Genomic DNA, 14,914 nt, shown 5'->3' with positions numbered 1-14,914 from the left:
AAAAAAAAAAAAAAGAAATATTAAAAACAGGGTGGCGCCTGTGGCTCAGTGAGTAGGGCTCTGGCTCCATATACCAAGGGTGGCGGGTTTGAAACTGACCCCTGCCAAACTACAACAAAAAAATAGCCAGGCGTTGTGGTGGGTGCCTGTAGTCCAGCTACTTGGGAGCCGGAGGCAAGAGAATTGCCTAAGCCCAAGAGCTGGAGGTTGCTGTGAGCTGTGATGCCACGGTACTCTACTGAGGGTGACAAAGTAAGACTCTGTCTCTAAAAAAGAAGGAGAAAAAAGAAATATAAAAAATAAAAAAGCAAGGCACAATAATGGGGTGCTGCGATCCTGACCCTCATTTTCCTATAGCTATGAAAGGAGGATCCATATGTGGACTCTGATATAAGGCAGAGTTAAGGAGACATGCGAGAAGAGAGAGGAACAGGACATGCCTGGGCACTATGGAAAGTCAACCTCTTTGCCATAAGGCCAACATACAGCACAAGCATGGGCTACCAACAAGGTCTATGGTCTGAAAGCAATGACTCTGGAACTAAAATAAAACAGGCTTCAGGATGCAGCCACACCTTTTTATAGTAATAGGTGAAAGGAACTGCTAGCTAAGTCTGCTCTTATTAAAAAAGGAGAACAACAGAGAAGTGGTAAGCATAGATTACTATGGGAGAAGCAGAGGCCCACTCACCGTATAATACTTCAGTTTCTTGTTGTGCATGTGAATGATGTTGGTACAGACACCATTCAGAAAATCCTGGGAATGGGAGACGAGGACCAGGATGCGCTTAAAACTGCAAAGCCAAAGAACCAATCAGGGAGGAGCTCAAAAATGAGAGGGAGCTGACGATGGGTGTATTGAGAGTCAGGCCCCAAATCTTCAACCTTTCCCATCCTTACACCTAAACACCTTTTAGATGTACCATCCAATTCCTGTCAGTTAGCAAGCACCGGGGTACCACCACTCTGCAAGGATAACTAGATGCCTTTCAAAGTGTGGCATGATAGGCTGACTTTCCTCAATCTTCCTTTCTAAATTTCAACAGAATAGAGTTGTGATGGCAGCAACACTGATGGCAAAAGGAGAAGTATACACACACAAACACACCCATGAATGTATCCAAAAGTATGGGTGGGAAGAACTGCAACAGATGCAAGAAAAACAATTCTTTTCTTTTTTAAAGAAGGTACTAGGTCACTGTACCACAAAAGCCTTCTTTTACAGTTGGTACAATATTCCAGCTCATGTAGTTCCTTAGCTGTAGGAAGACCACAACAATGTGGCCCTATTTTCTTTTGTCACTGCATCATGATCTTAGATGAGAGATTCCCCTCTCGGGGCTTTCTATGATCTATGTAAATACAATTAATAAAAAATAGTGTCAGCTCAGCGCCCGTAGCTCAGTGATTAGGGCACCAGCCATGTACATCAAGTTTGAACCCAACTGGAGCCTGCTAAACAACAATGACAACTACAACAAAAATAACAAAAATAACAAAGCCGGGCATTGTGGTGGGTGTCTGTAGTCCCAGCTACTTGGAAGGTTGAGGAAAGAGTATCGCTTATGCCCAAGAGTTTGAGGTTGCTGTGAGCTATGATGCCATGGCATTCTACGGAGGGTGACAAAGCAAGACTCTATCTCAATAAATAAATAAATAAATAAGAAAAAATACTGTCTTTAGGCTGGGCATGGTGGATTGCACTTTGGAAGCCCCAGTGTAGGAAGATCTCTTGAAGCCAGGAGTTTAAGACCAGCCTAAGCAACATAGTGAGACCCCATTTCTACAAAAAAATAGAAAAAAGAGATGGGGGTAGTAGTGTGTACTGTTTTCCCAGCTATGTGGGAGGCTGAGGCAGGAGGATCACTTGAGCCCTGGAGTCTGAAGTAGCAGTGAGTTATGATGATGCCACTATACTCTAGCCTGAGCAACAGAATGAGACCTAGTCTCAGAAAAAAAAAAAAACAACAAAAACAAAAAACAAAATATGGTATTTAGTGAAGGTGGTATAGTGGGGAAAAAAAAAACTTTTTAAAAAAAGATTGCACACATTTCACACTAAACAAAAACAACCAAAAGGCCAGGCCTGGAGGTGCTCTACACTTGCCAAGCCTTCACTTTGACCTCCTTCAGTTCCTGTTCTTACTGCTCTAACTTCAGTGCAGTTTCTGGGCATTTGTCTCCTCCACTCCCCTTTGGGGCCTGCCCTCTCCCATTCCCAATCCCACCCCCTTACGTTTTTAGTTCTTCTTCCAACCACACACAAGCATCTAGGTCCAGGTGATTGGTGGGCTCATCCAGAAGCAGCATGAAGGGCCGAATAAAGAGGGCTCTGAAGGACAGGAAAGGAGACAGAGGCACCTCAGCATAAAGGATGTGACATGGGACTAACTGGCTTGCCTATCACATACAACTCTGGGTTGGCCTAGCTTAAATCCTAAAATCAACCCTAGGCTCCATCCCAGATGGAAAAAGGGAACTAGGAGAGAAACCAGAGCTGAAGAGCAAAGATTAAAGACAAGAAAATAAGACTTGGAAGTACAGGAAAATGGTTGGAGGTAAGGCTAATAAGGTAAGGTAAAGGTCCTTATGAGTCTAAGAGTCTTATATGCTGGTGACCATGAGCAATCCAAGAGGATAGAGAGAAAATAAACTTGCTAAAGGAAGCATTCAGGTTAGACCTATCTGGTGGGGTTGCCAGACTCTAACAAGAGGGCCAAAAAACGTTCTTTTCTTAAAATGGAACCTCAAGATGGGAGAAACAAGAAATGGACTCTAAAAACCACACTTTCCAAACCTGTAGTTAGAAGTAAGATTTCTGGACACCAAACTCCAGCATTCTGACTGCAGAGAGCTGAAGCAGAGGCTGGGAAATCTGGTTTTAAAAGCTCCACAGGTGAAGTGGAGATAGCTAATGGGTGGAACTACTGCTCTCATGTTCTAAGGCATATACAAGGCAATTTTCTAGAGCAGGGTATCAAGTTTATAAATTTACTTCACAGAGAATGGTGAGGTAAGAAGTTACCTCTTTAACTGGTGACTTTGGGAGAATGCTGGTCTACAGAAATTCACTTTGGGTTCAGGCCACAGAAGGCAAAACAGATACCAAACACTTTCTAGCAAAAACTACCAGCACTACAGCACAAAACGGGTGCAACAGGAGTCAGTAGACAGACCTACTCCATCATTTTACCTGGGCTACTCTAGGAATCCTATGTCCTGAGCTGGGCATCCAACGGAGCAGAGGTATCCTTGGCTGCTTCAGCCAGGAAGCTCACTCTCTAGTCCCACATACCACCCCCTCTATACTGTCCACGTCTGTGTCTCAACTGACACTGACCATTGACCCATTCCAAACAGTGAACATTCAACTCTGAGTGAAGTGGGAAGGTACTGGGGTGGGGAATGAGGTAGGGACTCACCTGGCAAGGGCAACTCTCATCCTCCAGCCCCCACTGAAGTCTTTTAGTTTCTTGCGCTGCATGGCAGGTGTGAAACCTAGTCCATGTAAGATCCGTGAGGCCCTCATTTCCGCCTTGTCGGCATCCAGTTCCTCCAGGCGCTCATAGAGCTCCATGAGCTTCTCGCACTCGGCTATGGGCATTGTGGAGCCATGAGGCTCTGTGGGGCTTTCCTGGAAGGAGACCTGCCCCCACCCCCAGGTCTACAGCCCTACCATCCTCATGAGCCAGCCGCTCAGCCTCCCTCTCCAGCATAGCCCGCTCTGTGTCAACTTCCATCACACACTGCAAGGGAGTCTTGTCACTAGGGGGCATCTCTCGAGTCAGATGGTAGATGTCAATGTGCTCAGGGATGGGTACTTCCCGTTTCCCAATAGCAGAGAGCAGCATGGACTTGCCTGAGTGGGGAGAGAAGAGGTACAGTGAATTTCCTGAAGTTCCTTTCTGCCATTCCTCCACTCTAGCCACACCACGACCTCATCCTTTTTTCTGAGTATCTTTCTTCCCTTCATTCGTTCAAATCCTGCTGCCCTCGCCCATTCTTGGGATACCTTTCTAACTCCTCCAATCCTTGCCTGCCCTCTTCTCTGTGAAGTCTTTTGCATTTGTAACAGTTTCACGCAACCCTGCTCCACCAACATCTCCAGTACCTACTATCTGTAACTACTCATGTAGTACAGGTACAGTGAAATCTGAAACCTTCTGTGGGTTGAGATAACGTTTAAAGGAAACAGAGTATTTCAGATTTTGGATTTTTGGATTAAGGATGTTCAACCAGTTAAGTACAATCCAAATTTCACTAAATCTTAAAAATTCTGAAATCTGAAACAACTTCTGGTCCCAAGTATTTCAGTTAAGGGTATTTGACCTGTACTGCTCTGTTTAGTAGTTCCTTTGCCCTGTGAATATCTAGTCTCCCACCCCTACTGTAAATTCTTTGCCTTGTACACAGCTAGTACTAAATAAATACTTGCGGAGTAGCAGATGAGCCAACAAGAGATACCTCCCACCTTGTCTTTCATGGGCCTTACCAATTCCATTTAAGCCAATGAGGCCATAACGACGGCCTGAGTTTAATTCCAGTTTGGTGTCACTAAGCAGTTCTTGACCATGAAAGGTAAGTGAGAGGTTGATAATGTGGACATCAGTACTGTTGGGGTGAGAGGCAAGGACACCAGTGACAGCTCGAGCAGCAGCTTTCTTCATCTCAAAGTCCTCTAGCTCCTTGGTCAGTAGATCCACTTCTAGGGACAGAAAAGCAATTTACCAAAAGGGTTCTCAGACAAATTCAGCTCTCAAACAGAGGAGTGTCCTAAATGACCAGGCTTAGATTCTGCTGAGCAGACTCATGCTTCCCAAACTTTACAGTGCCACTGACACAGAACTGTCAACACCATGCTTTTCTTGAACAACTTTCACTTTATGGCCTGTCAATTCTCTCTCTCTCTTTTTTTTTTATAGAGACAGAGTTTCACTTTATTGCCCTTGGTAGAGTGCAATGGCATCACAGCTTACAGCAATCTCCAGCTCTTGGACTTAGACAAGTCTCCTGCCTCAGCCTCCTGAGTAGCTGGGACTATAGGTGCCTACCACAATGCCCAGCGATTTTTTGTTGTAGTTTGGCCAGGGCTGCGTTCAAACCTGCCACCCTCGGTATATGGGGCCAGCGCCCTATTCACTGAGCCACAGGTGCCGCCCTGTCAATTCTCTCTTGTCCTTGTTTTGTCCTCTGTGTCCTTGTTCACTCCCATCATTCTTAACTTCCCTCTATTACTCTGGCCAGGAATAAAACTTCCTCATAGCCTTACTTTATCTCTAAATCAATTTTTAACTCCTTCTTTTCTGGACTCATGCCTATTATAATTTGCATGACTAATTCTCCTTTTCTCTTCCAACATTTATTGTCTGTGAGACAGGTCATTTAAAAAAAAAATATATATATATATATATATCCATCCCAGGATATAGTCCCTGCACTCAAAGACCAAACAATTTACATGAAAAAACAGAAGGTATAATATAAAAGATAAGCAATACAATGTGATAGCATAGGGGTACACTGAATGGAAGTGTTACTGAGGTCAGATTTCGCTGAGAAAGGCTTTGCTATCTTGAGCCGGCCCTTGAGAGAAATGTCAAATACAGCTAACACAAAAACTGTCCTATTAAAACGTAGTGTGTAAACAGACAGAAGTCTGGTAACGACTTCAGACAATAAATAGCATGGGGGCACAAAAGGCCTGTTGTGGGAGTTCTTAAGGGCAAAGAAGGCTGGGATTCCATGTTTCCCCATCTAGCCTATAAGTTATAGGACTCCAGACTTTGTTTATATTACCTCAGTGTAGCACCATGTCTATCTTTGAGAAGTACTCAAAAAATATTTCTGAAAATATAAATAACAGAAAGGCAGCTCTTTCTCAGGAAAAACCCAGAAAACTATTCATAAGTTACTCTCTTTTAGATATGGTACTGGCCCTGTGAGGACAAGGGTATAATGTGGCAAAGAGCTTGGCACATTGGCCATCCAGTGAAGAAATAAAAGCAGGGAACTGACCTTGTCCTTATAGTCTAACGGAGCAGCAAGGCAGTCCAGCAACTGCCACATTTGCTTGCCACTAAGTATGTGAGAACCTTGTGGTTTGTTTCAGTAATCAGTAACAGGGTGGCACAAACTCCAACTTTATTATTTTGGTTCATGAAGAGTTTCACGACACCAGATATGTATATACGGTAGTCTCCATTGCTCCCAGCATCAAGATTCTCATTTGGGCTAGGACTTGCATTAAATCTTGGCAATCATCCCAGGAACTCACTGCTCCCTCAATTCACCTGTGGTCTCTCTGCCATTGGCCTCATTTTTCTCCTCTGCCACCTGTGGTTCTGTTACCGCATCTCCGTTTTCTTCATGTCCCTTTCTGGGCCGCTGTCGAGCTTTGGCAGCTTCCTTCTTTTTGGCTGCCTTCTTCTTGGCCAGGTCAGAGGGCATGGTGATGAACCACAGGGGTAGTTACTCTTCTTTCAGGGAGCCTGGAGGGAGGTAAACAGATACCTCCAAACTCTAAACTTACTGGTAAGAATGCCCTGTCCATCCGTCTCAAGAATTTTCCTATCAAGGCTCTGATGCCCTGCTCTGCTGTTGCCTAGTCTCTCTTAACTTTGCCAGAGTCTCTCAACCCAATTCTGATTCCCAGCTGCTCTCCCCATTTTAACATCTCTTCCTTCAGGCTTTGGTCACCAAACTCACGGATTGGGTCGGTGCCTTTTTTCAGGGCCTCCCGCTAGGAACCAGGTTCTGCCCCTTCGCAGAGGTCCGGGTCTCCAGTTTCCCTACCACTTGGCGCTCCGCACTCCAGCCTGCCGCCTCACTTTACAGGCTTCTTCCTCCAGTCCGCCTCTGCCCTCTTCTCCGCCATCCCTCTCCCACATCACCCGGCCGTCGAGCCCAGCTTCTTTTTGGGATACGCTCGTCTTTCCCCGGGTTAGTCTCCCCAAAGTCTCCACACTCGCCACCCCCCCGTATCTCCCCCCACCCCGCCTGTCAGCTTCCCTCCTTTGGTCCTGTCTTCCTCCTCGCATCTCCCTCCATCCCGACCGTGTCCTTCCTTGTTCTTCTAGTCTTCCTTTCCCCTCACCGGCCAGCACCCTCTCCCCACAGCGCCCCTTCCCCCAACTCACTGGGCCTCGCCGCTTGGCCTCTGTCGCAACAGAGCTGCTCCTTGAGATCCTCCGCGTGTGGCCGGCTCACCAGCCAATCACGAGCTCGGGTAGCTCTTGGCGCGCCACCGCGCAGACTTCTGGGAAATGTAGTCCTCCAGTTGCGGTAGGCAAGGTTGGGTCCCGGCTCAAGAACTACAACATATCCCAGACACCTCGTGGGTCATCGTGATGTTATCATGATGCGCGAGGCTCGTAAGAAGGGTTTAGAGTCCAAGAGTCCGCTGCCAGCCGAACAGCTTTGGGCACTGGAAACTGCAAATCCCAGATTGCTGTTCGAATAAGCGAGCTGAGCCCTCCAGGCTTTACCCCTCCTCTTGAAAGCCTATTGAGCTCCGTGGAGGTACGGCATTTATGGTGCTGCCCAATCAACTTAGGCAGCAGGGCGTGCGACTACACTTCCCAGCATGTATCACGCGGAGTGGGTCGAACAATGGGAGCGGAGAAGTGGGTGGTAGAGCGAGGAGGAAAAGAAAAGTGAGGCGCTGGGTAGAGGGCCGGGATAACCGGGCGGTACCGCGGCGCGGATACATTGCGAGCAGAATTGGTTCATAAAAGAATGGCGCCCTCGTTTCATGAAATGTAAGTTTTAGAGTCTGGTCCGTTGTTAAACAAACTTTTAGAAGGTCTCAAACGTTTTTGAACCTTGGCCTCTTCGCCTATCTACTCCAGAACTGTTGTTGCCATCGAAGCCGCGTAAGTTGGGTGCTAAGAAACCTGAAATAAAAAGGCCCTTTTGTTGAATTTATCGTTATTATCAGTTAAGTTATGTGGCAGTGCCGGTTACTTTTCCTTTGAGTCCCACTGTTTGAAATCTCACAGACTTAGCATTACCTGCATTGTAACACCCAAATTTGTAACCTCAGGTATACATATGAGGCAGGCCTTGTGTGATCCGTGTTACTTCATGCTCCTGTCCGGCGGTGCTTCACCATCAGTGACACTGAAGGGAAGCAGATGATGATACTCTCCAAATGCCCTTTTCAAATCTCATGGTCCTTTGACTTGGAAAAAATGAGCTGACTCCTCCCCCAATAGTAAAACTAGTTTTCGTCCTCCATCTTGATGCTTCAATGGAACTTACCTGCATATTGTACAAAGATAAACCATGCTATTTCACACTTTCATGCCTTTTAACATTCAGTTTACCTGGAATACCTTCCCCAATGAAGTGCCTACTATGTCAGGTTCAGAGATAGATGCTGGTTTTAACAGTGACAAGTAATAATTAGAAGAAACTTGAAAAGTAAAAAGACCATGACATTCATGTGATAAGTACCATAAAAGAAGTGACTTCTGTGTGGCTGCTTGAGTACCTAAGTGGTGATTTCACTTGGCATAGCAGGAACTCTGGCGCTTGTGTTCAAAATCTACCATTCCGGCCGCACGTTACTCAATGGGTAGGACTCCTGCCACCTGCCACATACACCAAGGCTGGTGGGTTTGAATCTGGCCCCGCCAGCTAAAACAACAATGACAACGGTAACAAAAAAATAGCCAGGCGCTATGGTGGTCACCTGTAGTCCCAGCTACGTGGGCGACTGAGACAAGAGAATCACTTGAGCCCAAGAGTTGGAGGTTGTTGTAAACTGTGATGCCACAGCATTCTATCGAGCGGGGTAAAGTGAGACTCTGTCTCAGAAACAAAAAACAAAAAAACCTACCATTCACAGTACATGACCTTAGGCAAAGTCCATGCTCACCTCTGTAAAACAGGAATGATGATGGTTAAAAATAATACACACACACACACATATATAAAGTTGACTGCAAAGCCCTCTATATGAAGTAAAAAAGTTATATATTGTGGATCACAGATACAGCACTCATTCAAACACCTGAGCCTCTAGGGATCATTGTCTGCGATATGCCTCCCCCTCCTAACCTTATTTAGAATTCCTGGTCACAGGCTACAGAGAATTTCATCACATTTAGTCCCCCCAACAAACTCTTGAGGTGGCTATTATTACCATTTTGCAGATTAGGAAACTAAGGCACAGAACTTTTAATAACACTGCTGGTTGGAGACAGTGACTGGATTTGAGGCAGAAATCTTAACGAACTTCAATTCTAAAATGGCTAGGAATGGCAAGGGAAAGACTAACCAGTTCTCTAAGTCCACCTACATAGCAGCCAATGACATACATGATTTCATGTGAATGAACAGTTACTGGGCAGAGTCTCCCTCAGCACAGGAAGAGTGGCTTAGAAAACTTGGTAGGCAATTAGAATTGCTGCACTTCCCACCCAGCGTTTGGATATTTTGCAAGGAAAGAACTGGGGATGAGGAAAAATAAATGGGGAGGGAGATAGGGAAGTGGGGGGGGGGTCAGAAAAAGGGGAAAAGACTGGCTAACCATGAAAAATATTACAGGCCAGTGCTGGAAGTAAGAACTTTTGGGTAAGACTCTGTTTAAAAGTCCCAAGGAAGGAAATGTCACATTGAGAATTACCTAGGAACTTAGTAACTGGACTGGAACCTTACTGTTCAATACTGTAGCCTTGGGTGGTGCCTGTGGCTCAGTGGGTAGAGCACCAGCCCCATATACTGAGGGTGGTGGGTTCAAACCCAGCCCCTGCCAAACTCCAACAAAAAAATAGCCAGGCATTGGGTGCCTGTAGTCCCAGCTACTCGGGAGGCTAAGGCAAGAGAATCGCCTAAGCCCAGGAGTTGGAGGTTGCTGTGAGCTGTGTGATGCCATGGCACTCTACTGAGGGCGATAAAGTGAAACTGTCTCTACCAAAAAAAAAAATACTGTAGCCTCCAGTCACATATGGCTATGGCACACCAAATGTGGCTAGTCCACACTGAGATATGATGTTAGTGTAAAATGTGCATCAGATTTCAAAGACTGCATATGAGGAAAAAGAATGTAAAATATGTAATTAATTTTTCATATTGATTACATGTTGAAATAGCTTACATAATTGAATAATACAATAAAATATTACAATTAATTTCACTTGTTCATTTTTTTAATGTGGCTACTGGAAAATTTTTAATTATACATATGGCTCATGTTTGTGGCTTGCATTATATTTCAAATGAACAACACTGGTCTAGAAATCTTCTGCTCTCTAGCTGACTGTCCCTATTTTGTTTTCCCAGAGTCTCTTCTAACTATTCATTTGTTTACTATTATCATGTGCCAGTTGGTAAGGGGAGATCCGGTTGCAGTCTGAAATTAAGTCCAAAACACAGGGATAACAATGTTAGTAATATATCAGGTGAGTTCTATCTTATATACTGCTAGATTGGTGGTTTTTTACCAGCCCCAGTGTTCCCTTTTTTTTTTTTTTTTTTTGCAGCTTTTGGCTGGGGCTGGGTTTGAACCCGCCGGCACCCTACTCCTTTGAGACACAGGCACTTCCCCCCTTTAAAATAATAACGCCCCATGTTCCCTTTTAAATAATAACTCTACCAGCCCATGTGTCTTTTTCATAACACCTCTTTATTATTTTGAAATTAAGTTCATTGAGGATATACCTAACTATACACATAATTTTAAAAAATGATAGTGTAGAGGCAGTGGCTTATGCCTGTAATCCCAGCATTTTGGGAGGCTGAGGTGGGAGGATCACTTGAAGCCAGGAGTTTAAGGTCGCAATGAGCCATGATGATGTATTTAGCCTGGGCAACACAGTGAGACCCTGTCTCAACAAAACCCCCAAAACCAAAAATGGTGTCTTAACCAAAAAGAAAGAAGAAGAATAGGAGATACTTTATATTAAAATAATACTTTTATTTCAGCATGCTAGAACACATAATTAGTCAGATGCTTGCACATACATGTGGGATCACCTTGAATGTGACAGACTGAACACCATGAATTTTTTTTTTTTTTGAGACAGAGCCTCAAGCTGTCCCCCTGAGTAGAGTGCTGTCGCATCACAGCTCACAGCAACCTCCAACTCTTGGGCTCAAGCAAGTCTCCTGCCTCTGCCTTCCAAGTAGCTGGGACCACAGGCGCCCGCTGCAACACCCGGCTATTTTTTGGTTGCAGCCGTCATTGTTGTTTGGCAGGCCCAGGCTGGATTCAAACCCGCCACCTTAGGTGTATGTGGCTGGCGCCTTAGCCACTTGAGCCACAGGCGCTGAGCCAACACCATGAATATTGTTGTCAGTGATATGGTTCTCCAAAATTCCAAACACAACAAAATACAGACTTCCTTCCATTTACATATTTACATTCCTTGAAAACTCAGCAATTTTACAGCCCTGAGAAATTACATATATGCGTGTGTATATATGTGTGTATATATATATATATTTTTTTTTTTTTTTTTGAGACGGAGCCTCAAGCTGTCCCCCTGGGTAGAGTGCTATGGCATCACTCACAGCAATCTCCAACTCCTGGGCTCAAGTGAGTCTCCTGCCTCTACCTCCCAAGTAGCTGGGACCACAGGCGCCCGCCAAAACGCCAGGCTATTTTTTTGGTTGCAGCTGTCATTGTTGCTTGGCGGGTCCAGGCTGGATTTGAACCCGCCACCTTAGGTGTATGTCGCAGGCGCCTTAGCCACTTGAGCCACAGGTGCTGAGCCTATATATATTTTTAAACACAAGCTCAAGGATCAGATGATTATAACTAGTTTTTTCACCTCTATGAATGTTGTTCAGTAGAACATTGAAAGCAGTGTGGGATCAGGACAGTCTACTTGGGTCATACTATCTTGCAATGTGCAAGACATTGAGCATCCTTGGCCTACCTTCCCTTCCAGCCCAAATCACTTAGCAACAAAATTGCCCCAGTACATTTCCAAATTGCTCCCTAGGGATGGTAGCATCCTGGTTGGGGACCCACTGTGGCTGTCTGAAGACCCTGCCTGTCCTCTGGCCTCGCTTTAGGCTGTTCTTCCCTCACTAGCCTCTAGCTACCCTGTCTTTCCGGTTTTTTTCTAGACCAATCTCTTTCCTCTTTCAGGAACTTCGCGTGCTCTTTCATCTGCATGGAGAACTCTCCACTTAGTGTCTTGCTAACTCTTAACTGAACATCTGGATCTCAGCGTTCCCAAGTCCCCAATATAATATAATACTTCCTGTTTTGTTTTCCACTGGACTCTGTACTTTTCTGCAATGGTACTCATCACAGTTTGTGATCTCTACCTATTTTTATTTTTGGCACTTCAGAGTGTGTTTATTAACTGTCTCAACTCCCAGCTCCTTGAGGGCAGGGACCATGCCCATCTCATTCTCACTTACTTACAAAGATGCCTGGAACTCAGTATCCTTAAGAATTTAACCGTAGCTCAGTGAATAGGGCGCCGGCTACATACACCGAAGCCGGCAGGTTCAAGCCCGGCCCGGACCTGCTAAACAACAATGACAACTGCAACCAAAAAATAGCCAGGCGTTGTGGCAGGCGCCTGTAGTCCCAGCTACTCGGGAGGCTGAGGCAAGAGATCGCTTACGCCCAAGAGTTGGAGGTTGCTGTGAGCTTTAACGCTCAAAAACAAAACAAAACTTACATGCCTGGCAAACATTTCTTAAGTAACTGAAAGGGTAGTTGCGAGAAGCAACGTGTGCACTGAAGGGCAGGGCTTGCTTTTCCCAGAGCGGAAAAAGTTGAGCTGAGCTGCGAGATGCCTTTGGTCCTGCTCGCTTCACTCGGGTTAACAGCTGCTGAGCGCACGCGGGTCCCAGGGGTACCCGGGGTACCGGGGCGGGAAGGGGGCGGGGCGATCATAGAGAGGGGGCGGGCGGAGCGAGCGGCCGGATGCGATCACCATAGAGACCGCTGACTGACTGGGAACGGAAGAGGAAGCTGAGGGCCGGGGCTGTGAGGTGGCATCGGCTGCAGCGGCGGAGCCGGTCCCTTGCTGGCCCTGGGGTCTGTTCCTTCCTCCTGGTCCCTGCTCCTTGCGTGGCCAGCGCGAGGCCCCGCTCCGCTTCTCGGTCCCCTGGTCCCCGGCCCTGCTGCTGGCCTCATCACTGTGGGGCTTGCGCGTCCCTGGTTGCCCTGAGCTCGCTGCCTGGGCACAGTCTCCGGTGCGGCCGTTGCCTCCGCCGACGGGCCCGACAACTCGGTATATTACCCAATCTCCCTGCGCGACCCCGTGCTGCCAGCCGCCGCCGGCCCTGGCTCTCAGAACAAACCGAGCTGGACCTCCTGCCCCTTCTCTGCAGCCTGTGACGTAGGCGATTTATTTATGTTTGGGGCGAAGACCCGCGCTGGGCCTTCGTTGTAGGGCTAGAATTGGTCTTTGGGCTCTGGGACGTAGAGCAAGGACGCCGGGCCCCTGGCAGGATCATCTCCAGAGCCAGCCGCGCTTCTGTTTGTGGCCACAGAACCTCTGCGTTGTCTTTAGCTCCTTGTCCTCTGTGTTTGCTTTTGGCTTTTGGTTTGTTTCGTTTGGTCCCTGGAGCGCTAATAGAACCAGGTGCCGAATAGCTCTTACATAGCAAGAGTTACTGTAATTTGCCTGCTGTCTCCTCCCGAAGGTGGACAGCTCAGCCTCTCCGCAGCTGGAATTCGTAGAACGTGCTGCAAGATGGCTCCATCAGCCATTGCTTCTCTGAGAGGGTGTCAGTGCTGAGTCATGCGTCTGTCTACTTCGTTTGGGTGGGTAGAACTTGTGTGTACCATGCAGTGGCTCCTGACTGCTCCTGAGTGGCAGGAAGGGTTGCTGTACTCATTGTGTTTGCTTGACACTCAGGGAGCAGAGTAGAAAGAGACTCTGTCTGGCACCTAGGCCTGTGCCACCCGCGGGAGTTGGTCGGCAGCCCCTCCAGTTGCCCAAGTGAGGCATGGTGCCACAACCAGGCATTCTTCAAGAAAGGCTCACTGGGGCAGACTCCTCTGGTTGGGGGCAGTTGTTTCTCACCATGGGCTTTTCCTTATCCCCTTCTTTGTCAGCTGCTGACATCTCTTGACTTAGGTCCAGGGTACAGATGTGTGTAGTCCTTTCTGGGTTAGGTTTATAGTATTGAGTTTTGTTTCTCCCCCCTTTCTATTGGAAGACAAACAGTAATCACAGTGTGAGTGAAATTGATTCTCATATTTATTACCATTTGGGCTGAGGATTAGATTCTGCACCTTGGTGGCTGCAGACCAGGCAGAGGGAGTTGATGGACAATCTTCCTAGGGATGCTGGGCCTGGAAGCCAGCACACCTTGCTCTGTTGTTGACCTCATTGACCCCAGGTTCCTTTATTAAAACGTAAGGCCTGTGCCCATCCACGCATTAATCCTTAAGGCTGTGCCCCTTGGGGCACCCACATGGCAGGGTCCACCACCATGCGACTGAACTCCCTGTTAGCTCTGCTGCGGCCAGCACTGCCCCTCATCCTAGGGCTGTCTCTGGGGTGCAGCCTGAGCCTCCTGCGGGTTTCCTGGATCCAAGGTGAGGGAGAAGATCCCTGCATAGAGGCTGTGGGGGAACCAGGAGGGCCACAGAATCCAGACTCAAGAACTCAGCTAGACCAAAGTGATGAAGACTTCAAACCCCGGATTGTCCCCTATTACAGGGATCCCAACAAGCCCTACAAGAAGGTGCTCAGGTGAGAGCTACATGTGTGCATTGTCCTGGATGCCAGCGCTCAGTTTGGGGCTGCTCTAAGTCCTAGTCTCTGCTTTTCCACCGGTAATCAGTCAGTGTTAGGCACCTTGGAACAGTTCTTTTGTCTTACTTTCTTTTTTTTTTTTTTTTTTTGGAGACAGAGTCTCAAGCTGTCGCCCTGGGGAGAGTGCCGTGGCATCATAGCTCCCAGCAACCTCAAACTCTTGGGCTCAAGCGATCCTC

The 14,914-nt window shown here is 47.0% G+C and overlaps 2 protein-coding genes across 3 annotated transcripts in view; one reads left to right on the top strand and one right to left on the bottom strand.

The window, feature by feature from the left end:
* Window positions 1-7,347, bottom strand: part of ABCF2 (ATP binding cassette subfamily F member 2) — a 13,421-nt gene extending 6,074 nt beyond the window's left edge. The window contains exons 1-7 of one of the 2 annotated variants that reach the window (XM_012806517.2): window positions 7,137-7,347; window positions 6,291-6,488; window positions 4,493-4,705; window positions 3,677-3,859; window positions 3,423-3,594; window positions 2,237-2,332; window positions 692-794 (exon numbers count right to left, since the gene is read on the bottom strand). In XM_012806517.2, the coding sequence (XP_012661971.1) occupies window positions 692-794; window positions 2,237-2,332; window positions 3,423-3,594; window positions 3,677-3,859; window positions 4,493-4,705; window positions 6,291-6,447 (924 nt within the window). In that variant the 5' untranslated portion in view covers window positions 6,448-6,488; window positions 7,137-7,347. The remainder of the gene's footprint in view (window positions 1-691; window positions 795-2,236; window positions 2,333-3,422; window positions 3,595-3,676; window positions 3,860-4,492; window positions 4,706-6,290; window positions 6,489-7,136) is intronic. The other variant, XM_023514423.1, reaches the window with a different exon arrangement.
* Window positions 7,348-12,935: 5,588 nt separating this feature from the next.
* Window positions 12,936-14,914, top strand: part of CHPF2 (chondroitin polymerizing factor 2) — a 6,185-nt gene continuing 4,206 nt past the window's right edge. The window contains exon 1 of the mRNA XM_003792039.3: window positions 12,936-14,672. Coding sequence (XP_003792087.1) covers window positions 14,392-14,672 — 281 coding nt within the window. The 5' untranslated portion in view covers window positions 12,936-14,391. The remainder of the gene's footprint in view (window positions 14,673-14,914) is intronic.

This window comes from Otolemur garnettii, unplaced genomic scaffold (assembly GCF_000181295.1).
Source record: "Otolemur garnettii isolate 467f Iridium unplaced genomic scaffold, OtoGar3 scaffold00053, whole genome shotgun sequence".
Taxonomy (NCBI): domain Eukaryota; kingdom Metazoa; phylum Chordata; class Mammalia; order Primates; family Galagidae; genus Otolemur; species Otolemur garnettii.
Note: the sequence above shows the minus strand (reverse complement) of the source record. Positions and strands in the feature narration are given on the sequence as shown.